Raw genomic sequence first — 25973 nt, forward strand, 5'->3', positions numbered from 1 at the left:
TCAAACCTTTCAAGTAGATCATAAATCATCTTCCGATTAAAAGCTGTTTTCTCGCTAAACACTGCTTTTAGCACTTCTACAAATCATCGAAAGTCAAACAGTTCGTTAGAACTGAGCTATTTACTGCGTTATAATTTTAGACCTTTCCCTCCTTTTAGTATTATGTTTAATTTGATTCTTAAAAATTGCACTTATTCAGTTAAGATTCCAAATTTTCAGCTATAGTGGGCAAAATCGAGATGGGGTAGAAAAAATAGAAATGAATCAAACTCTAGTTTCTTAATTTCAGTTCAAATTAAAATAGAGAAGTAAGACAAGAAGTTTTTTCTTTCTTTCTTTTCTTTTCTTTTCTTTCTTTCTTTCTTTTCTTTTCTTTTCTTTTCTTTTTGAAGGTGGTGAGGATATCCCTTTTCTCGAGGCCTTGTGCCGCTAATTGGGAGTTACACAATTATGCAAGCTATGGAGAGCCTAAAATGTTAACATAATTCTGAGTAGGTTTCGAAAATTTTATTGTTCGAATTACAGACGGAAGGTAATTTCTATGATAAAAACACAAAGAAAGCGATTTTAACTCTCTCTTTTCTCAACATTTGAAATTCAACGAGATGACATCACAAAATTGTTCCTTTTATAGGTTAAATTTGTGAGCGAATCGAGGAACTCTCATTATCTCAGAGAAATACGACACATTTGTGACGATTCTCTTTTATTCGACAGTCAGATCAAATTTTGCATGACGATTGAGATAATTGGTGGCAAAGTGTATAAGAAATAAAACCTGAAATTGGTTAAACTAGTGTGTAATAATCACTGACAATCACTTCTTCCCCACAAGTCAAATTAGAGTGAAGTGTCACCAATAACATGTAGAGCTATTTATGAATAAAATTATCAGTGTTGTTTATTTTTTCAGGTGTTTAAAGGGAAGATTTTTTTCGTGATTCACCGGAAATCGCAGACTGCCGAAGCAAGCGATAACGAGCAGCATAGTACAATAAAGTACAGTATAATATAATATAAGCTGCCAAAGATGCAGGGGTGGTGCAAATTTACAGTCATTATTAATAAAAATACCATGAGAAAATGCATTGCTAATCGCTGACATTTTCACTTACAATGTCTCAAGAGGGATGCATATAAGGTATTTTGAGTGTGCCGTATTTTCCTTATGGGGGATTATTTATCTTATGGTAGCGAAGTTTAAGATACTGAAAAAAGAAAGTAGCGTTATCAAGCGATACTCCATACTTTCCCGAAAAGAGCCTTTTTTTCCCTCCCCTTCTTCCGTGTGGTTCCACTGATATAAACCAAATTTTACATGATCTTCCATTCATAGCGAATATAGGCAAGCTGTTTAAAGAAAGTTTAACCGCTTCATGCAAACGTTAGTTTTTGAATACTTACTTAGTCAAACTGTACTTCATGAAGCTTTTGTTAATTTCTTCTTTCTTCAGGTTATTGCTTTTCTTTTTTCCCTATTATTGTCTTTTGTTTCAATCATTCTTAGACTCACACGGGAAGGTCCCACAAGTTGTCGCTCAAATCTGATTGCCACATAGCACATCTGATGGAGCATTATGAGAAATGAACATGAGCAAAATTTAAGGTGCTATGGACCAGAAGGCTTGGAGTTACGGGGCTTCAAAATTTGAATACCCAAAAAATTATATCATTAAATTATGTACGTTTAAAGTAAAATCTTGAAAACCGTTAAAACAATCAAAACAAAACTTGCACAATATAATGAGAACAATGAGAACAAAATTCCCTATCGGAAACCACAAACAGTGTTGCCATAGGCGAAGTAGTGTTGCCAACTCAGCATAAAAGATCTTGTTTGAAATAGCACCATACACAAGTGTGCACAGATTTAAAATGCACTATTATCACTAAACATGACAGTGAAGTGTAGTAGTACAGTGTTGCACACTGTTGGAGCTACTGTGCTAAAAATGTTCAATGGAGAAGTCTGATATGTGGGGACAGATGGTAATAAAGGAATGCATTAGAAAAAAGTGAGGATTTTGCATTATACTTCTATAGCCTCAGTGAATAAGCAGACAACAGATTATCTTATCAATATTTGGAAGAGTATTTTCTCGGTTTATGTCTTTCATGTTAAGTGACATATTCTTTTATTTCCTCTCCTACATGCCATATGATTGTTTGTACACTGTAATATTACCATATTCACATTGGAAATATAATTATTTTATTACTTCATTTCGTTTCAACCAGACCGGATAGCCATGCGGTCTAGAAGGCTTGACAACCGACATATTAGGGATCGTGGGTTCCAATCCCGCTTCGGACATGTTTCTGTTTTACTTTTCACCTTACATTTCATTGTTATCTTTCTCTTTCATAGTGGTTCGGATCCCATTTTACACTATAGGCCCCGTCCCATGTAGCTTCGGAGCTGACAGAGGACATAAAAATGGCATCACTCAATTTCGTTTTTCAAATGCATCAATATTTTGTGGCACTGCTGACACTTTGCTATGTTATGCTATCGGTATTATGCATTTGAACTAAATTCATAGTATGACACCCAGATTCCTTTATTATCATCTGTCGCCACATATCAGACTTCTCCATTGTACATTTTCAGCACACGCAGCTCCAACAGTTCCGACGTAGACAATTTTGTGAATCTATCTGTCTTATTTATATACGGTAAATGAAAAGGAAAATAACACTGTTTGCGGGTAACTCCTCCTAAATCTCTCCACTGATTTTGATTATTTTCGGCACATGAGTGGAGAATGGCCTAACTTAGGACTGACTAAAATTCGTGTCCGAAAGGGGGAGCAGGGGTCAACATTTACGGGAAAAATTAAGTATATTACAGTTCTATCAGGTTACAGAGATGAAACTTAGTATATATCTTCTTATTAAAAATAAGCTGAAGCATGTCGCAGTATTTTTGAGAATTCCCGGTTTAAGAGAGGAATGGGACTATACAAGGTGAACCGAAAGTAAGTAGATATACAGTCCCGTACTGATCAGCTCAATGTATTTTATATCATTTATTGTTATCAAACAGGTAGACCTAGTTTCTTTATTGTTTGTTCTTAACGTCTTTTTACTTATAATTTAAGCCCGGAACAGTCGAAGCAAATACATCCATAAACTAGAATGTTATACTTGATCAGTGAAGGGGTGTATACCTACTTTTGGGTCATCCTGTATATCGTATAAAAACGTATGCATGTTCCAGCATAATTCTGAAACGTTTCAACCAATTTGGTACATATATGACGTAAAATGTGGGAAATAATACTGTGGAGGAAGGTGTCCCTAGGGAAATTAGAAGAGACATGTTTAAAAATAGGTACCGTAATGCTGATATGAAGAATAGTGACATAGTACCTTCTATTTCCAAGTCATTTTATTGTCCAACTTTTAATACGGTATTGCCTCTCGTTTGAGCAGTTATTTTCAAAAAGAAAAAGAAAAACGGCTCGAATTTTATCTTAAATGATTTTCAAATAAAATAAAGTTTTTTTTTTTATTTATTTTTAAAACATGCATTACGTTATGTGTAAGTTAAACATTGTACAAGATTTGCAAACAATTCAGTGTGACTGATGCGAAACAAACCAGACATGAAGAAAAACAAACCTTTATGTCTGTATTAAAAATGCTGTTTCTACTTTCATCGTATGAGTCAGAGGGTAAACCTTCTTCAAGGAGACTCAGCACATCACACAGGGCTTTTAACCTATGGTTTACTTTCAGTTAGTAAGCAGTAATTATATTCAGTCGGGTAGGGGGCAAAGTGTTGTTGTGGGAAAAGATAATAATTACAAGAAATTACAATGCCGTTTAAGTTTTTGTTTTTCTTTTTTTCTTTCACTTGATGATAGCAGAAAAAAAAACTAACTGTTAAGACCCGCCTTTGCGGACAAAGAAACTTATACGGCGTATGTCCCATTTTTCCTGCTTAAAATTCGTGTAATTAAAATAAATAAGAAATAGTTATTCAGCAATGTATTCGGGAAACGATAATTCAATATTAACACTGAATGAATTTTTGTAAAGTATTTTAAGCAAAACTATATAGAGGGCGTCCAAGAAGTCGCGAGGTTTGAGACTTTTACGCTCGTTTGTGTTAGTTCTGTAAGTACTTCTTTTTTGTGTATGTGTCGCTCGTTCACTATGTCTTCAAGGTTTGGCAGCTTCATTGGTGCACTTCTGCTATTTCACGTTTTCTCAAGTATGCGTTCGGAAGGCAGATGCACGAATTCTTCCGATGTATCGCACGGATCTCAGTTCTATGATTGATGTCGATCCCAAGCTGCACGACTCGTTGCGGTCGTTATATCACTTCTAATAAACAGTATTCGTACAGCACGATTAGCAGCATACTCGAATTATTTACTGTATTTATTTATTATATTTACGCACAACAGAAATTCAACAGTAGTATAATTCTATGGCTATTTGAGAATGCGTTTTCGAAGCGTTACCCTCCGCAGCAAACGCGACCTATGTGGCTAGTCGGTAATTTTACTTTCGCCAGAGTTATAAATCATACTGTGAGCCAGTCAGGGTTTCCAGGCCGTTTTTGCCAGGTCCATGTCTATAATAGCAGAGTTCCAATGCTCTGCACAAAACATCTTCCAAGCAGCTTTTCCTTTCTAAAATCCCCTTGTTTGGCAACACGTCTTTCCTTTTTTCCCTTCCTTTAGACGTCTTTTAAACAGCAGACGGGCTGTTGTTCCGAAACGCATCAAATACGCTCGAGCTGACGTTTTCTCCGTGTTTTTATTGGTTTCGCGTTTGTAGCGCATTGTGATTTAGCCATCCACATGGTCAGCGTATTCCAGGCGTACACATGAGCCATAAAAACGTTGTGCGAACGCTATGAATAGCCACAGTGTAAGTGTTTAACAAAAAATTAAATAAAAGATAAACAATGCAAAGATATACATAAAGTAATCAGTAGATTTCATTAAGGTAAAGAAAATAATATGGGTGAGTGTAAAGTTCATATGTAGTTTTCGAGAAATAGAGAAAAATCAAATTTCAAACCTGAAAATCATTTTAAACCTGAAAATTAATGGTGTACAAGAATCACGCCAGTTATTAAGGTGAAACTGTTACACGAGTATATTCTCATCAATTCCTTTCGTATGGTACTAAATAGAGACGACAGTGCGCGCATACTCCGAATTTATGAATCACTCTTATAATTTTAATTTATGTTTAGCTACAATAATGTCCAAATCTCATAACTATTCCAGTCGAGAGATGACATAGAGCTGAACAAGACGGCATAGCTACTTGAGGATAAATTCTTATGTGCAGTTTTCGAGAAAATAGAAAGAAACTATTTTTTATGGTGCTAAAAAAATCTGTCGTTCATTGCTAATGGCTCAGTATGGTGTCACAGCGGATATGACACAAGATAAGAGACAGGTGGAAGGACACCGATCGGAACTGCTAACTGGGAAGACAAAGGTTTAGAAGAAGAATAACATGCCATAGTGTCATTTGAAAAAAAAAATACAACTTTATGTAGGGTTGGCAACATTGTTAACTGTTGTGGTATCATAGAATATGCCAAACAATGTTTTCCTACCGATATTTACATGGTAGTACAAACTTTTAGCATTTTTTACCCGTTAGTTTAAACGTTACAAGGGCATATCAAGATAAATCTCCCACCCTGTATGTATCGAGCTGAACAAAACAGCGTGCGTAGGTTTCGAGAAAATAGAGAAAAACGAATGTTTATGGGACTAAATAAGTCCCAATCTGATTCAGTTGATATCTGGTGGAAAAAAGAATTAATTATTTGTAAATGAAAATTATCCATTGTTAAGTAGCTGATTGTACCTGTTGTTTGATTTCTCCTAGCCGTGAAGCTTATATTACTTGTAATTTGAACTTGAATTCTGATTGAAGCAGAATCTTATAACTCAGGCTTATTTTAAACTTTAGGAAACGTTTTCATTAAGAGTAGGATAATGGTAAAGAGGTAAATTGATAAGGTGATACTGGTCTTTCATATTGAATACCTTATTACTCTTTTCTGCGGCCTTACTACCTTTTTCTGCGGGATTTCTTTTTTACACGACTTCATGTACTTTCCCTTTAATCTGGGTAATATTTTGGAGCCAATTTAAGATCCACAAATTAAACATGTGATGGGTGTCGTTCCACAAAATATTCAGAAGAGTAGTTTGAAGTTTAAAAGTCAAAATTCTCTGCAGATCGAACAATAATTCGTTATTAATAGTATCAAAAAGGGGAACATAAATTTATGCCGCGCGATATGATTCAGAAACATATTTGCAAATACATCGGATGACTTCCTGGTCCCAAAACTGGACACGAGTGAGCTGTTCCCTTTCCTCACTGGGCTCTTCATTTGTTGTTTGAAATGCAAACTTCATGAAAGAAGAAGAAGAAGAAAAAAAGATCAAGACTATGTTTTTTTTTCTTTCTTTGTTTTAAAGTGCTTCTTTTCATCCTTAAGTGACTGCTGTTAGTGTTGTGTAAGTTTGCTCAGTTACAATACTTTTATCAGCTTCGGCGAGAGCTTACGCGTATGAGGTGAATGGACTATTAAGATATAGAAGACGTGTGATACTGCATTCATGACTATCTATAACTTTTTAATTTTTTTTTAATTCTGTACAAACATAATATTTTCATTTTTGTTGCTTCACTTCGATAAATGTCTTAACCGGATTAAGTCAAAATAAATATTTTTTTTCTTTCTTTCGTTCGGTATGGTTATTTATGACTTGCATGTAACAGCTGACCGTACATTTACCTCTGACGAAGAATAATCTGTTTCTGTTGCCTCTAGCCACCTACTGAGTCAATCCATTCTAAGTGATTAAGCATGTGCCGCTCGACCATCTCCAAAAAATCTATTTTTTTCATGAATGTTTATCCTATATCAATGTACTTGAAAACCACAATTAATTATTATTATTATTATTATTTTTACAACATCCCATGGCGACATAGGGGCTCGCGCCATTTTGCGCTTTTTTAATTTTAGGCGTTTACGTTGTTTTGAATATCTCAGCATGCATTTGTCCTAACAAATTGAAAATTGCTGGACGTCTCCAACTCGTGCAGAGCTAAAACTTTGATCTCTTAACATTTTTGCCTGAAATTACTTAAAGGCAGTGAAATCAAGGTCTGCAGTAGCAACATTTTTGGACATTGAAAACATGTTTGGGAAGAGGAACAACTGACGTAGAGGTGTGAATTTGTGAGTGTATATAGTCCGGGGTCATAAGTTAATACACAAAAATTTACAGACCTGTAGCTGCTCCCAAAGGCTTGAAAAAAACGTAAATTTGGGGAATTATGCCAAATTTAGCATATTTCGCTGTGCAATATCTCAAATGGGCCTGAATAGAAAAATCTGAAATTTTGGGAATAGTCAGTCCTTTAGTATACCATAACACACAACAAAGCGCGTTTTGTGCTTCTGAGCAGAAGGATGTCAAAGTACTAAGTAATGACGTCATACTCTAGGAGGTGTTTTGTTCATAAGAACTACTGGAAATTTGTTGTTGTGAAGAAAAATAAAGTGGAATAAATGGTTAGTCCAGTCAAGGCTCTCAAGCTCGTTTCGTTCCTCTAGTTGTAACACTGTCTTATCAGACCCACAGCGGCACTGGTGAAGAATGCCGCTATCAGCAGAAGGCGAGGAAAGTCAAAATGCACCCTTTATGATTTTTTTTAAAGGCCTTTGGGAGCAGCTACAGGTCTGTAAATTTTTGTGTATTAACTTATGACATGCACACACAAATTCAGACCTCTACGTCAGTTGTTTCCTCTTCCCAAACATGTTTTCAATGTCCAAAAATGTTGCTACTGTAGGCCCTAATTTCACCCCCTTCAAATGGTTTTAGGCAAAAATGTTAAGAGATCAAAGTTTTAGCTCTGCACAAGTTGGAGACGTCCAGCAATTTTTAATTTGTTGGGACAAATGCATGCTGAGATATGCAAAACAAAGTTAACGCCTAAAATCGAAAAAAGGCAAAATGGCGGCAGCCGTTGCGTCGCTATGGGATGTTGTAAAAAATAATTAATTGTGGTTTTTAAGTACCCTGATACAGGATAAACATTCATGAAAAAATTAGATTTTTTTGAAAAGGTCGAGCGGCAATTTTTCTTCTTTCTCAATCACTTTGCATGGATTGACCCTACTATCAAATGCTCTAGTCATGCCAATATCTTTCTGGTGGTTTTGAGTTAAAAAAATCTAACGTTGTTATAACCAGTCGATATTAGTTTCACTGTGCTTGCAAGAAGAGGTACTTTTCTGGGGGTGAGAAGGTCAGGAATCAGGACTATAGATCAGAGCAGCCAGAGGGAAGATTCTGCAGTTTTTGTAGGTCGAAGGTCTTCTGCTTGTAGGTATAGCTGTGTCAATACAGCTGTATACTCCAAAACGTGTGAACGACGCGTGTAGGGATTTCACTAGCCTCCTTGAGTGAACATAAGGAACTAACGTTGTATAATGTTATTACCAACAAGATACTCCTTACTGTAAGTGAAACTTTGAATGATTTAGCATTGTGCAGTTTATCTTCCAATAATATAGGGGAGGGTAGTACACAGTGGATCAATTTTTAAAACTTTCAGCATAAATCCGTTTAATGCAACTATTACTGGAATTTGTTTAGTGTAGAACATGGACACATGTCTCCACTACATTCGTAAGTAATTTATTAATATGAAGCGCTGCTCTGTATTTTACAGTTACAGTTAACGCTAATGCTTGTAAAGTGATTCACTGTGTACCACCATCGTACACAGTGGATCATATATGCGTACACAGTGGATCAAAGGAACAATGTATTGAAAGTAATGAATAGAAACCGTATGATAAAGGGGCCCATCATCTGAAAATCTCCAAATCTACATATAATTGTAAGCATTATTGTCAAAATCTCTATTACTCACAATACAAAATAAATTTTAAAATTCTAAATAAAAGTTAGAATCGAAGTATTACAAGCATCTTAATAGCATAGTATTAATTTCAGAAATTGATTACCAAAATAAACAATACAAACGACTGTTATAAAACAAACTTTTTAGACAATTAAATTGATATCTTGTACGGAGAATCTTTGGTTTTGGATTAGTAAATTTAGTAGTTATGCACAATAGCATAATCAATTTGTTATAAAATGGAGAATTTAACTTTTTGTACTGAGTTCAATTAGTCTGATTATTCAAATTATCAGTTTCACTATGACGACAAAAATATATGTCCAGCTCGACATTATCATCCTTTGAAACTTCAAAAGGTTAGCGGAGATCAATTCCATGGAACTCTACCGGCAACCTGATATTAACAGACAGTATTTTATTCTTCACAATAAGAGGTTTTGGAAGCCGTCTACTATTCAAATATTGTGTGTGGGTAAAATATCTGGATTATTTGGGTAGATGAAACTTTCATGTATCTTGAGTTGAGTTGATTTTGAGTTTAACGTCCCTTTTCAGCAGCGAGGCTATATGAGACGTGGACTTTCATGTATCTTCTCACTTCTTAGAAACGAAATCTAAAAGTCATTTTTATTGTCTTTCCTAGTCGTGATTTGACCAATGCAATGTGTCCGTGAAAGAAATCTTACAAGAACGTAATCACCAGGTTGAACTTTTCTTTGACTCTGTTCCAAATCATCAATAAGTAGGCTAGTAGTTTCTGTCTCTAAAGTAACATGGTCCGTATTCCTTAGCGTGAGGGGCATAATCTTGTGACGTTAAACTGAAAGATTTCGTTTTCTAAAGTATCATCATCATCTAAAGAATCTTATAATATAATTGACTTAAAATCATCATTCCCCGTTGAACTATCATTTTCTTTTCCTTTCTTCAGGACTGAAAGTCTTTATTTTATCCGTTTTGCTTCAGATTGCTGCTGAATTTGTACTCCTTTTATTCACGGGCTTCTTTCTCTGTTATTACTTTCTTGGATGTATGATCTGTTCTAGTTCATGTCTAAGTTGGAAATACGTGAAAGGCTACAGAATTTGGGATATTTCGTAGATAAGTTCCGTAAATTACTAAAGAATGGCTCAGCATTGTGTTTGTTGAATGACATCAATCTTGAGAGTCTAAGATTGACGCTATTCAACACATCTTCGGGATTTCGAATACTAAGATCTTTATTACGATTCACTCTAGACCAGAATTTTGCTTTTTTTCCCACTAAGCAGGCATCGATATATTATTCTTATCAATTTCATATGCCAAACGCCTCACGGCAACGTAGACTAAGATATTTTGTTGCAAATTTTTTTATATTTCGGAAATAAATGCTCCAACTCTGAAGTGAATATTTGTCGTACAGAATAATTTGACTTCATTTTAACATTGTCACCTGGTACTTTCTTATTTTTTGACACATCTGCTTAAAGTTGTGTAATCAATGTTCTTCAATTTACCAACGCTGCTAATAGAATATCCCTGCCCCACCACTAATTGCACTGCTTCTCTCATCTAAATAAATGTCTTTCATGTTGCCTTGCGTATATTTCCTTGTGGTTAAACCATTAATCTGAAACGTGTAACATGATATTAAAAGCTCCGTGAAATGCCAATACTATGACTTGTTTCTAAACGAGTATGCCAAATACATTGAACTTCCATAAACACAATGAGGTACAGAGTGGATCAATCCACTGTGTACCACACTGATGTGATCCACTGTGTACCACACCGATGTGATCCACTGTGTACTTGTTGGTGTCAACCCAAACAGTTTCCCACAACAAGGAACTATTAAAGTAGAAGAACAAAATAAACAATGCTATATTACAAATACATTCTTACCTACCTCCCATGTCCGCGATATTCTAAATTACAAGATAAATCACAGCGTCAGAGCATTCACGTCTATTACTTCATTTTGTACTTCAGCACAAGGAAAACATATTTTTCACTTCACCACAAATAAGAAGCATCCATTGTTCTTGACATTTCGTTCATAAGTGTGTAATGTGAAAACAGAATAACTGACATGCGCTAGCTGAATTTGTGCAATAAATAAATGAATAACGCCTTCTGATCCACTGTGTACAATGATCCACTGTGTACTACCTTCCCCTATATATTTTTAAAGCATGTCTTGCTTGTTGCCTACGAGACTAGATTTGGGGTTGTCTCTGAAGGATGCCGTGAAAGTGCTTTCTCGTCTTGAAAAGTATACCTGTTTTTATTGGAAGAGTCTCGTATTCTGCTACGAAAATTCTGTCTCGTCTCGTATCATGAGGAATACTACCCACATCATTGTTCCCTTTAGTATTTTGATTTATTGATGGCAAGTTAACTTTTTTTTTTTCTAATAGGTAGGTTATAAAGAGATAGAACCTGTTGGAAGTAGGGTCCGCTACCACTATTATTATTATTAAATCGAGGCAAGTACTCCCAAACTAGATCGAATCCAGGACTATGCGCTCAGAAAGCACATACACTAGCCAGTTAGGCATGAATGAAAGCTCCATTAGCGAACAAAAGAGGTATACAATGAACGTACAGTCAGCGACAAAAGTTCTTTCCGTTTGGTAAAATTTATTTTGGAAATAACGGTGGTATGGCTGGAATGTACAGAAAATTACATTCTTTTTAATTTACTGAAAATTGTACTCAAATTGTCCTTCCAATCAGAAGTTATTTACGAAACTAATTTTATCTTACAGAAAGAACTTTTGTCGCTGACTGTAGAATGAGTCATACGTTGACGGGGTTATACGTCATGCAGCTCTTATTTACGTAGGAAAATTTCCATTCCGTCGCGTTAGTTTAATTTAAACTTGGAGATAGAAAGGAAGTGAGATTTATGCCGATTTAACATAATATAAGGGGGAATAGTTGGTTAAGTATCATTGTTGCCAGGCTGTGTGATACGTTATACAACAATAACTTGCGTTATGATAAAGAAATCCTATTCTTGAAGTGGAAAATTACTTTTCTAATAAGTCTTTATTATTTATAAATACATTAAACATTATCATTGCCACGAAGCTAATAAAGGAACACTAAAAGCCATTATACATGAATTATGTGCTTATGCAGATTTTCTAAGTTCCTATATATTTATACACGTAGGTGAGTGGGTTGTAATATAGGTATGGTCTTATAATACAGAACGCAGCCTAATCAAAATTAGAGGAAATTTGAGAAATTCCATTTGAATTGAATTTGACTGAATTTAAACTAGTTCTATTCTATTTTTGTTCTATTGCTTATGCACGAATAATATTCCATTGTCTGGTTGCACTTTAGTTCTGTGTGTTTATCAATCTTTTATTGCACAAGATTCTTATTGCAACAGCGTGTTAGGTGACAAGACACTCTTCTTCTTTTACGTAACTATGGCCATGTCTAAAAGCATGCCATAAAAATAAACAAGTAGACTTTCTTACGTAAGTTGACAAACAATAGCTGATTTTTACTTACAAACATTTTATTAATGCGTATCTAAAAGGACCAAAATTCACTGAATGGTTACAGTAATTTGTGTAATATATTCGCGTTAAGTCTCCTATAAATGAAACATAGGGCTCATACAATCATAGGCTATCAGGACATTTCTATGTTTCCTTTTCCTTCAAATGAACATCTCCCATAGTTTTTATTAATTACTGATAATGAAAACGCTATAGTATTGTTACGTACGAAGATTTCTGGCTGGACTATCAGCTTACTAAATTGTGGTGCCGGTGTATGGTTAGTATATTTGCCTTGGCTTGGATTCAATCGTGACTGGCTGCTGTTCTATGAATCTCTCAATAGTTCTCTGCCTTTCAATTCAAGTAAATCTCTAGTTGCCATGCGATAGTGGGATGACACCAAAATGTCCGACGACCATTGTTAACACCATGTGCATCTTCTAACAATTTATAATAATTGGAAAAGCGTTCGTTATTGTCTGTGGCGTATTAAAATACCAGGTAGTGTAAATTGAAACAATATAACTAAATTACGAAGGATTATTTTCTTTTGGGTTCATTACTACAAAGATTTAAAAATAAAAATGATTAGTTATTTCGTGAGTGAGTGTCATATTGATAATAGAATGCATTTTTACAAAAGAATAAATGTACTCATTTATTCACTGTCTTATTCATCACTTATTTCCAAAATCATTCTGCGTAGAAAGTTGTGAGCTTTACAACTTCGGATGAAACAAACTTTTGCGAAATCCGACTCATGTTTGTCGATTTTTATACTAGATATCCAAAAGTATCGGGCCTACAAACTTGAAATTTTGTATAAATATTCTCCTTAGACTCTAGACTGTTGGTAATACGGGCTTTCACGAAATTGGCCACCTAAAAGGTTTTTGCCATTCAACAGATCTTCGAAATAAGTTGGTCTAGAAATTGAAATTGTATAGCTACTGGTATTCTTAGATTCAATACTATGGTGTAACATTTTAAGTGACAATTCCACGAAACGGAGAAAAAAAATCGTTTTCGAGTGCGGAGGTGATTTTGAGAAGATTCATTTCGTACGATTTTCATGGAATGAGGTTAATCTTCTGTTCTCAGATGCGAGAAAGCAGTTCATGTAGGGATTATTGGAAAATTTATTTCGTTTGGGATCTGATGGTCCCTACTGTTTCCAGGTGCAAGGAAGCAGTTTAATTTGATCTTGATCTGGACAAAAAGTGACATAAGTCGATTTTGGAAAATTTCATTTTGGAGGAAGAAGTTCTAATGATTTCATGAAATTAGGTAAGTCTACCGTTCTCTGATATTGGAAAGGTGGGGGGGGGGGATTTGACAAGGTTTCGATGTTAGAAAATTCATTTTAAGTGATTTTATGTGTGTGAGAGAGGAAGTGTTTTCTATAACACTTTACAAAAAAACATTTCCATCTTCAGTTATAAATATTATCACTTTATTCACATTATATCTTCAAACTTAATAAGTATCCAATTACGTAGATCGGCCTATTTCCAAATCCTACTTGAAACCACAATCTTACGTTTTGCTTAGTTTGTATATTACTCATCAATAAGTACATAGCAACCACAGAATATTATATATGCGTCAATATTGGTATTGTATTTGGTCTAGGAATTAATTCGTGCGGTTGGTACGCACACATTGAAGCTGTAGTACAAACACAAAATACATAAATACCTTAAGAAAAATATTGTCCATCGCTAGCCACCACTTTCGCCCATCTGCCAGGCAATGTACGGATTCCGTGGCGAAAGAAGTCCTCATCCTTGGAAGCGATCCAGTCAGAGACCCATGTTTCGATATCTTCTAAAGAAGTAAACCGCTGTCCAATCAAATCGTTGTTCATGCAATCGAACAAGTAGTAGTCCGAAGGAGCAACGTCTGGTGAATACGGCGGGTGGGGTAAAACTTCCCATCCGACATTTTCTAAATAGGTTTTGACCGGTTTTGCGACATGTGGGCGAGCGTTATCATGTTGAACAATAAGTTTATCATGTCTGTTCTCCCATTCTGGTCGTGTTCTGGCCAGAGCTTGCTTCAAACGCATTAATTGTCGTCGATAACGTTCTCCATTCATAGTTTCACCCGGTTGCAGCAGCTCATAGTACACCACACCTTTCATATCCCACCATATGCACAGCATAACCTTTGCACAGTGAATATCTCGTTTTGGTTGTGATGGACCTGGTTCACCTGGTTTCACCCAGGCCTTTTTTCGTTTAGGGTTCTCGTAATGGATCCACTTCTCATCACCCGTAATAATTCGATGCAGAAACCCCTTTCTGCTCTGTCGTTGAAGCAGCAATTCGCAAATGGTTTTTCGTCTTTCAACGTCTCTGTCTTTCAATTCATGTGGAACCCAATGTGACATGTTTTGAATCATTCCCATGGCTTTCAAGCGTTTGGAGACTGTTGTTTGATCAACGCCTAATGCTGCTGCAAGTTGTTCCTGCGTTTGACACGAATCCTGCTCGAGCAATGCTGTCAATTCTTCGTCTTGAAATTTTTTTGGCTGTCCAGCTCGCTCTTGGTCTGCCAAGCCGAAATCACCACTTCTAAACCGTGCAAACCACTTCTGACACGTTCGCTCAGCTAGAGCATGGTCACCATACACTTCCACCAAAATACGATGACTTTCAGTCGCACTTTTCTGCATGTTAAAGTAATGCAGCAGGACACCCCGCAAAAACACTTTATCAGGCACAAATTGCGCCATGTTCACTTAACTACAAACTGGTGTTGTTGACGCTTTAATCCACTGCCCTATACTACGAAAGATACGCGATGACAGGGGTTTGCAACACATGTGTGGATACACGGAACTGTGGGACGCTCCGTTCGTTGCGCCATCTCTTGTCCACCCGCACGAATTAATTCCTAGACCAAATAACTTCTGTATACAGTAGGGCTATAAAGGTAATTCCAACGTTACACCCTCATACAGAATCTTGACATCTTTAAGATATTTTGAATTCATGTTATCTCACAGTTATGAAAAATGGAAACTTCTGCTAGCCTTTATAATAAACGCAATAGAACATAAACTAAAGTTTCAGGGTTAATGGTTTATTTATAACGGAAATAGAATATGAATAAGTATAGGTCATAAATACAGTCATACATACCTATAAAGTTACGTACTGTTTATATAAGGAAATATAAGTGTCATGCGCTCATTTCTTTACGACTTTCGCTATTAAAAACTTCAAATCAAATTCCAACTGAACACAGTCATTGTAGTGTTTATTGTTTTCATTTGGTATGACAAATTCCTTTGAAATCATTGACAAACAATGTGGCATTGAGGATTCCTATAATATTTTTGAAAGCATAAACTGAAACAAAACAAAGATAAATGTTCAAAGACTATTATTAACTGTGGCGAATCAGCAATGTGATTCATATGATATGATACCCACAAGACTAGATTTATAGCTGTCTCGTCTCGAAAAATATATATTTCTGTTGGAAGAGCTCAGTCTCCTCTCGTTCGCAACATTATGTATGATATTAAATCACTCAACTTTATTTAATCAAATGTTAAACTATGCAGTACGCATTATTATTACTAAGTATTCTACCTTTGGCAGGTAGCAGGTCCTAGGACTTTTTTTTAAAGTTAGGTTTGGACCTGGAAATGTTTCTCCCACGTTTCTCGATCGTCAGCTTCCTCTTTTAACACACAATATTTTCTTCTATTTTTTTTTTCAAATCATCGATCACTTCTGTTCTTCCTATTCCTCGTTTTCCTTCCATCTTTCTTTCGATAGTGGTATGGAGAAGACAATTTCTTCGCAAGATGTGTTCAATTCAATTGACCTTCCTACGAAGGATATTGGCTAGAAGCGTGATCTTCTCTCCTATCCGTTTCAAAACATCCTCATTTGTTACTCTCTCTCTGTCCATTTTATCTCCTTTCTACAACATCACATTTCGATGCTGTCTAAACATTTCTTCTCTAACTTCTATAATGCCCAAATATTTGAATCATACAGCAGAGATCTGCACGGCCTCGGGCCTACTAAGTATATATAACTTCAAGCCCGGGCCGGGTTCGGGCCGTAAATTTTTAAATATACAACCATATTTCTCGGGCCTCACTTTGAAATATATATTACAACGATATATATTGCACCGTTCTTTTTGGAGAACTTTTAAAGTACAACTGCAAAATTAAACCTCTAATTACTGTCAACAAAAATAGAATTTTGCGTTAATTATTAAGCTTCTATAATTCGGGCTTATTTCAGGCTCATTTGATTATCAACGAGCTCGGACCTAAATGCTAAAACTTATTTCGGACTCGGGTCGGGCCTCACATTGTAAATTCACGAGCCGGCCCGGGCTCGGACTAAAAATTGATGCCCGTCCAGACCTCTACCATACAGTCCGATGCTCCATATATAGCATTTGACCAACTTTTTCCTTAGTCCAATATTAAGTCTGCTAGTTAAGAGTGATGCTTTCTTGTTGAATGCTTCTTTGGCTATGGCAATTCTTGACCTGATATAAGCGCTTTTCATCATCAAAATACTTCCTAGATGTTTGAAGTGATCGACCTCTTCAAGTTCTCTTTGTTCTATTATGACTTATAACGGCGCGTTTTCACGGGATATTCTCATGATTTTGATTTTTCGGTGTTGATTTCCATAAGGCTATTCTATAAAAATACAGTTTTAGCAGTTTAGGTTGCACTATTTTATTTATTATAAGTAATATGCGCGTCACTGTTAAGAAATATGTATCACCATTGAAAGGCAAACAACAATAAATAAATAAATAACTTGTTCCACCAGAGCAAAATCTATCAACTATATCGGATTGGTAACGAACGACATATACTTTTTAATGCATAAAACGTTTTTTTTTTTCTTCTTATAAACTTCTCGAGACAGCGCATGCTATTTTGTTCAGCTCCATGCTATTTATTAATTGATATATGTCTTTGTGTCGTATTGTTAGTCAATTAGTCAATATTATATTACACAGAAGTTAAAAGTTACGGAGTAAATCATAATTTTAGGCTGTATCTTATTAACCATACAGCATACTGTCGTCTTGCTGGTGTCAGTAATGAAGAGCTTGATAAGTGTATCCTTTAGGATCAGTTTCATCTTGGGAGATGGCGTAGTTATCGTACCGCATCAATGTGTCGTTTTACAAATAAATTTGTTTCGGTTTTCTCGAAAACTATGCATGAGGATTTACACTCACTCGTAATATTTTGTTAGTTAAGTGAAATCTATCGATATATGTCTCATTTCTGAACACACTTTTTTTTTTTTTTTTTTTTTTTGCCCGTTGAACACTGGCAATATGGGCAATATATAATAATAATAACAATAATTGCCACGCCTACGAGGCAGCATATATATCTTAATGTAAAGGAACCAGGGAGACATCTACTTGTAAATTACTTTACGAATACTGCTGCCACTATCACATCTGCTACTACCAATGGCGTACGGAGGAGGAGTTTTCGGGATTTTAAGCCCCTTTCTTGAGCAAGATGATATGCAAAAATAAGCATTTACCATATTAAGATAGAGACACAAATTAACTTGCGAGCTTGAACCCTCCCCCCACCTTTGTTGAATTTCTGCGTACACCACTGACCATACTAGTACTACTACGGTCAACCCGTAGCACTACAGCTCCCATAAAAAAAAAAAAAAAAGTAGTTAGCAGAAAGGCACATTTATGTATGATTCCATTATTTCATTTTCTACACAGGAGTTGGTTTCTTCATAATTCGAGTACCTTACCACTAGCCTCGTGAGCTGGCAGCTAGTCGAAAATTATTTGCGATCTCGGGGGAATCAAACGTGGACCTTATTATTATTATTATTATTATTATTATTATTATTATTATTATTATTATTATTATTATTATTATTATTATTATTATTATTATTATATGAAAATAAAGTTTCACAGTTACGTCCTTTATACTAAAGAAGACGGATGATTAATGAAAGTCAATGATTTTAGAATAATTAGTGTGAAAGTTACGGGATGAAACGGGAGAACCTCGAGAAAACCCACAGATACGATGTTATCTATCACAGACTTGGCTTTGGATCGAACCAAGGATTCCTATCATCTCCTACCATTGAGCTGGTAAATTTGAATTGATTTTTATTTTATTTTACTTTTTATATTGACACATTTCAGATATGACAGTGCTTTAATACATGTAGATGTTTCAAAATATATATCTGCGTATGTCCTCAATTCCACACACGTGTAATACTGGACAAATGGAAAACGTGTTCAGCATTTTGTTTTTAAAGATTTTACTATGCACGTTCTAAAGGTAAAGACATATAAAATATGAATGGTTGGAGCGTCACAGAAGAAGGTTATACAAAGCTTATCAAAATCCTCGTTGAAACCTTCTTTTAACAGTATAGAATACTTGTATTTTTAGCCCAGTGATTTTTATTATTTCTATTATTATTTTCTGTTTTTATTATTATTCTGTTTTCGGAAATTATTATTCTGTTTTCTTTGAAATGATATGGAATTTTAATGGTTCGATTTTAACTGATTTTTTCAAATCTAATTAAATGTTTCTTACTTTGTGAAAATTAAAGTTTGTTATATAATTTTAGCATAAAGTAATCAAATTTAAGTAATAATTAATTTAGATGTAGTGTAAATTCATTTTGTAAAAGCAAGTTATATTTACATCGTTAAGCATCACAAAACGTATTGGGGTGCAATTAAGTGTCTTCACTAGAGCGAAATTATAAACTACCGTTAATTTTAGAGTTTTTCTGTAATGTCTTCAAAATAAATAAAAATATTCGAAAAGCAGAAACTTAGTAAACTAGACAATATGATTTTGCATGTGATACTGTTATCACAACTCATCTATCTGCTTTCGATTTGCAGCTGTAGATAGATTTAGCATTTTTTACGGGTTCAGTAAATAGCGGCATACCAAAAACAGATAGGTGAATTGTGGAGAAAGTATTACATGCAAAATCGTAAAATCGTATTGTATAGTTCACTACGTTTCTGCTTTTCGAATATTTTTATTTGTTTTGAAGATATTACAGAAAAACTTTAAAATTAGCGGTAGTTTAATTTCGCTGTAGTGAAGACCCTTAAAACGATATTAGAAATGTATGGAATAGCCTTGTCCATCCTTATCTTTACTTCTTACTAGTATATAAAAGTATGTTCGTGTCTGTAATCATATTTTTGCATAGAAAGGCAATCATCTAGAGCCACCAAACTTTGTACACAGATATTCATCAAATCTAACCGCGTACGAAGCCGTTTATTTCGCTTTTCGACTTGAGAGTGAATTGGTTGATCAAACATTCTGGATACTCAGTAAGTACAGAATAATATAAGAATACACTCAAATTAGATAATCCACACTACTGTACTGTGTTCCAGGTTGCACTGTTTATTCCGTGTGATGAACGGGTACTTCTGCAAGTTATTGATAAATCGTGTAAACTAGACCAGGATATATATACGTTTCCTGTCTTTTAACCGTATGTATTATTTAATTACTTTTTAAATGTTAATGAGAGTTTTCGGGTAAGCACTGACTATATAGTGTAGTAGTATCTATCTAAATTTCCTCCATGGCTGAAGAAATGTAGATTTCAGAAATATGATTTAAATTTTTGTATTACAATGTACTATGGTAATAAGGGCTACGTTAGTCAATAAATAAATACAGTATTTGTAGGCATATGTGTGTCGATACATAATTCGATATATCTTTCAGATAATACCGATACATAAAAATTAACACAGACTTCATATTGCTTGGCGTAAAGTAGAACTTAACAATGGTTAAGACTTAATATGTTGAACTTAGAGAATTTCAGTTTCAGCAGCATACTTCAAGTATCCAACCTAACGTTCTGTCTTGTCCCGAACTACTGTTAATATCAAGGTTATTTCTTCATTCAGTTAGTATACATTACACAAGTTAAAAAAAAAAAAAAAAAAAAACTGTTAGATCACAAGAGAAAAATTATATTCGGAGACAAAATAAGCAGTATTTATTTTGGGTCCCCGGTGGTTCAGTGGTAGAGGCATGAGGTCTCATGTTCGAAAGCAGTGTAGTGAACAAACATTTGTGCGTTGGTTTTTCGTGGCTCTTCGGTTTTTTACAACTTTCTTCTTCATTAACACATCACCATCTCCCTTAACCTCAGTGCATAACCATGAGACGTCAAACTAATAAATATTTGTTTCTTTTAATATGGAGTTATTTCATTTGTCGTCCAGATTAATAATATCTAAGTTAATACGAAAAAAAGCAAACGAGCCTTATGCATGAAGAGAGGGAGAACAAACACCAATTATTTATATATTGTATATACAATCGCAGTTTGAAGGATTGAAATTATCAACATTGCATAATTTCCCATTGTTTGCTTCGTAGAAGCACAACAACTTGTTTTGATTTCACTTCCAATGCCAGTCAATATATTATGAATGCTATTTGCAATGTATAACATGAGTAGTAATTTCCATTGAACATTAACAACGTATTGAAATAACATTAACATATTAATTTAATACACACATTATAAATAATGTTCTACCGCAAAGCAATGCAACATAAGAATATTTGCAATTAAAACTATTCATAATACGTTTCTTGAAAGCCATTAGGAAATAAATACTTAACCGGACATACCGTTTAGCATATCTCAAATTGTGACAAGCATTTAATGCTCTTCTTCATACCGGTATAGTTTAAGATAGTTAGATTTACAGTACAAATAATAAGGAAAATGATTTTTTTTTCTTTTTGAAAGAGAACTTTCTGATTTCTGCAGACTGGAAACTGCAGCTGTAGTTTAGATTGTCTAAAATAAAATGATTTCTTTTGTTTAATTGGTGAAGAAATTAAATCAGTGCTTTGATTACTAATGCTAGTATATTATTCAGAAATTTCTGCTATACTTCATTAGAAACACTCACTCGTGATTGACGTTAAACAGAACTTTTGTCATGGAAGTGGATCACATCGTAAAGTAATTGCAGAAACACGTAACTTGAGCTAGCAATTTTCTTCTCGAACTTTTGGGCTATTTTCCTATTTTTTTCTCCTCTCATATATCGTAATTGTAGATTGTTGTTAAACGTATTCTTTCTTGGAAGAGTAATTGGTTTCTAAACATCTTTGACGTGCAGACGTTTCTAAACAGATTTAATGATACCTCCAATATAATTTTTAAATGTATGGTATACACTTATTTACACGAAGACAAAGAGCTTTTGTTAGCAAGTTACCCCTTGAATGCAGGCAACACTGTGTACTTCACTGTATGGTTGATTGTCCAACTTTACTATTTGTGCGGCGCAAATACACCACTTGCATTTGTATGGGTGCCCTTCTAGTAGATTTATCTACCATCCTCGTTAATATCCCAGCCCGGGATACTATGGTACTGTTAGTACTATTGTACACTGTTAGGAGTATGTGTGTCACTGTTAGTACTATTGTGTCACTGTTAGGAGTAAGTGTCTGGTTCGGAATAAGTAAAAACATATATACGATTTACTATTTAACATTATATTCAAATGTTATCTATATATTTTATACATATGCGGTAAATTAATAAATAAAACTCTCCAACAGAGTAAAAGTTATTAGATATTATTGGAACAATAAATTCCTCGAATTTTCATAATTCGAGTATTCTGATCACTGGCTAATATTGAAAATTAATATTCGCATATTAAATATTTAAATAATAGCACAAATATTACTTAAGGAACGAATATTCAAATAATTTTAACACCACTACTAGAAACACAAAGGAAACACAAATTCTACTTGATGTTGTTATAGCAAACGACAATGAACTTAGGGGCGAGGAATCGTGTCCTAATCTTCCACATGCTTCGCTACTGGCCTACCAGCGACATATTTATGTAGGCCTATAGGTAATCCTTATTGCTGAGACATAAATTAGTCAGATAAGTGTTGAAAGATAAGTGCTATGTGATGGGTTTATTTTCGACTGCTACAGTAGTCTCTGGAGGTAAGAAATACTGAACGTGGCAACAAAGGACATGGGAACATAGGGCCGTTGTCAGATGGATTATGGAGACACATTGACCTTTCTTTAATAACAAAAGATTAATAATTGCAAGAACGCGAGTTGGTAGTAAATATTTAAAAAAAATCAAGAATGAATTATTTTTAAGAACTAGGCTATACCAAATGTGGATGTTATATTTGATTATCTCATGGTTAATAAGATCTACTGGATTTGTTGGTTGGTTGATTGAATGTAACATTCTTTTCAGTACCGAAGCTATTAGTAACGTGAACCTGGAATCGGGACACACAAGCTTTCCCCAGTCGAAGCCAGCTTTCGTGCATTGAAGGTGCATACGCTGACCACATAGATAGACACGAGGGATCTCAAAATTACATATGAGTATATTATGGTTGAGCAGTTACGTTTTGATAATTCTCAAATGCCTGTAATATAACCGTTTGAAGATTTGTTGTGGCTTCAAAAGTTTTAGGACAGCAATACAACAATCCATATTGTGTAATTCTTGATTTCGTATAGCACTGATGTAGTGATATAATTTGGTGCGCAGTTGATGCTTTTTTTTTTTTTTTTTTTTTGCCTATCAAACCCATCTCCCTCAGTTGGAAATGTTGGCACATTCCTGGAAAATTATATAGATTTGTTCTTACATATTATCAGTGTGTTAGTAATAAAGTTGCAAATACGTTTTACGTTTCTTTCATAGGAACATGTTTTGTGAACATAAATATGATGTTTGAAATGCAGTAGTAATACTATGATGGATTAATTTTTAACGACCTATTGCTTATGATATTTCATCAGCATATTACATGTTATATCTCATAGGTTATTAATATCCTGGGAGATATTTTACGAGCTTCTAAAATATCCTAAGGAATGGGTTATTAAAAATTAATCCTTTATAATACTATCCAGTATATAATACCCGATTTCCCTATTGGCTAACAAGCCTACAGCTGAGTGCATCCATTATCAAGAGGACGGCAAAACTCGTAGCAATGTGAATAAAATTAAAAGGAATAAGGAAAAATACTCGCTGTTTTATTTGTTTGTAAGTAATTTTGGTATTTAATGCATACATGAAAGTTTAACGTCTCTTTTCAACACAATGAAACGTGGACCTACACTTTAACGTGAAGTTACAAAGCTTCAGCTTGGATTTCGTATTTTCACTTTTATTGATTAAATTAGGAAAGATTACAAGTATTAACTTGGTAGTGGGTGCTAACTGACTGAATTTATTAGCTGAGATATATTTAATAACTTAAATCTACGATGTGCATATTTACTTAATATTAAGGTTGTATTAGTGGATAAATATATAAAGATAGTGCTGTTTACAAATTCTGACTTACATTGTTCATATTTTATTTACTTTTCAGGTGGATGTCCCGACCTGAGAAATGGAATGAAGGAACCTAGCCTATTTGGTGAAACAGTAAGTTTCTCTTTTTGGGTCTCTGTGTGTTCCTGTTCTATAAACGGTAAAGATTCCACTTTTATTTGTAAAATGTGCATGATCTCCCTTACTAGACCTCCTGCGCAAATAGTATTGGATGTAGTGGAGCATATAAAAAAGGCAAATCGACCAATATGCATGAAATTGGATATGTGCACACGCTACGAAAGTTAATTGGGTCATTACGAAAGGGGAATCCGCCCATGTTATACAGTTAGTTGGACGAATATTCGTTTGCAAGTTCATTGGATTTTTGTAGAGTTCCTCACTTACATCTACATTGATGTTAATTTTGAGCAAGATAATAAACAGTGGCGAATAGCGTATCCAGGCAAATACCGGCCATCTGATACTCTATGATTTGTTCTGGTAGATCCTCTGAGTGAAGATATATTAGCGGTAAAACGTTCAGAGGTTAATATTTACCTAGTATTTATTCCACACAGTAGGATATTTCACGGTGTTTTAAACAGATTAAACGGACTTTCAATGTATTTAATAAAGAAACAATTACAGTAAAAAGTGAAAGTGAAATTTAAATTTTAGTTTAATGTCGCATGTTCCGCTATGTTTGATACTGTACGCTAAAAGATACTTGGTAATTGCAAATAAATTATAATGAGATAAATAATGAAGTGTTAAAATGTAGGAGACGGGAGAATCTCAGTAAAACCCAGGAGTAGATGTTATCCAGCACAAACATGATCTGAAATTGAACCAAGGACTCATCGCATAGAAACTCTACCAATGAATCATGGTCCCCGAATTCAGAATAATAATAACGAGAATTGTATACTGACCGTACATAACCCAAACTAGTAATCTCTCTGGAATATTACAGCTTTACATGGCCTTTTTCGTGTTAGAGTTGCAAGTACCAAAACTAAACTCCCTATGAATGACTAATGCCTACCTTTCATAGCTTGATTATTTTCCCGTTAATCGCGGTTTCGTAGATCGGAATTCATTGCGTTTTAATTCAAGTAGATCCTTCAACAAGCTCACGATAGTCTGTCAAAACGACAATTCTGTTCTTCCAGTGGGAATCTACACGTACTAAAAATACATACGCTAACCATTCAGCCATACGAATAGCATAGAGTTAATGGGTGCAGTTATATTAAACTTTGGTGTTAATTACAGCCAAACAAAAAGAAACGACAATATTTTTATTGAAACATTACGATCAAAAAATAGAAGAAGGATTATTCACCAAAGTTGCTTCTAAAAACGTATCAAAGTAAACAAACAAACAAAAAAGTCGGCTTGATTTCTCTACTGTCTCACACTCAGGAGAAATGGTGTTCCACAAGAGTGAATGAGCAACATGCGTTAAGAAGTTAACGTCTTGCTTGAAATATGACAACTTTTGATTATTTTTTATATTCTGTGTTGCGTGTTATTGTTTCATCCAGATATACAATTTCCTTTGTGGCTTGTGTGTGTTTATATATACAGGGTGTCCCAAGAGGAAATCGCGTCCCTTTGGGAGGTCATTCAAGCAAAAAGAAAAAAAAAGTCCTAAAATAGCACTTGACCATGTGTCCTATTCTCACCGTTTGAGAGCTACAGGTTGTTAGCCATTTTTGACCTTACTAACCATCGGGTTGTTAACCATTTGAATTTTTCTGGTTTTATTTTATAGAGGTCATAGAGATTTAGTTATTCTATAGAGGTGAGACATAGCGCATTTGAATGGTGATGGAATGTCTTTTCCAACGGTGTGCAGGGTATGGCAATGATGTTTTGGGAAGAGAAGTTATTGGGGGAAATCTTCGGCGATATTGTTGCCATCCAGTTCCCTTAAATAACCTTGAAAAAGGAAATTTTCGAGTGATGGCTGCAAATTTTTCTCAATAACTTCCCTTCCAAATACACTGTTGCCGCATCTTAAATACCGTTGGAAAGGCTATTCCACCACCATCCAAATCCATATCATCTCACCTCTATAGAACAGGTACAGGATGAGCAATAAATACTTTCATTCAACATGTCAAA

At 34.7% G+C, this 25973-nt stretch overlaps 1 protein-coding gene across 1 annotated transcript in view; it reads left to right on the forward strand.

Moving 5' to 3' along the window:
- Positions 1–25973, forward strand: part of ASPP (Ankyrin-repeat, SH3-domain, and Proline-rich-region containing Protein) — a 185886-nt gene that overhangs the window by 14252 nt on the left and 145661 nt on the right. Inside the window, exon 2 of the mRNA XM_081772130.1 lies at positions 23899–23954. Within this exon, the coding sequence (XP_081628256.1) occupies positions 23925–23954 (30 nt within the window). The 5' untranslated portion in view covers positions 23899–23924. The remainder of the gene's footprint in view (positions 1–23898; positions 23955–25973) is intronic.

The sequence above is a fragment of the Thermobia domestica genome, chromosome 9 (assembly GCF_964235325.1).
Source record: "Thermobia domestica chromosome 9, izTheDome1.hap1.1, whole genome shotgun sequence".
Classification (NCBI taxonomy): Eukaryota; Metazoa; Arthropoda; class Insecta; order Zygentoma; family Lepismatidae; genus Thermobia; species Thermobia domestica.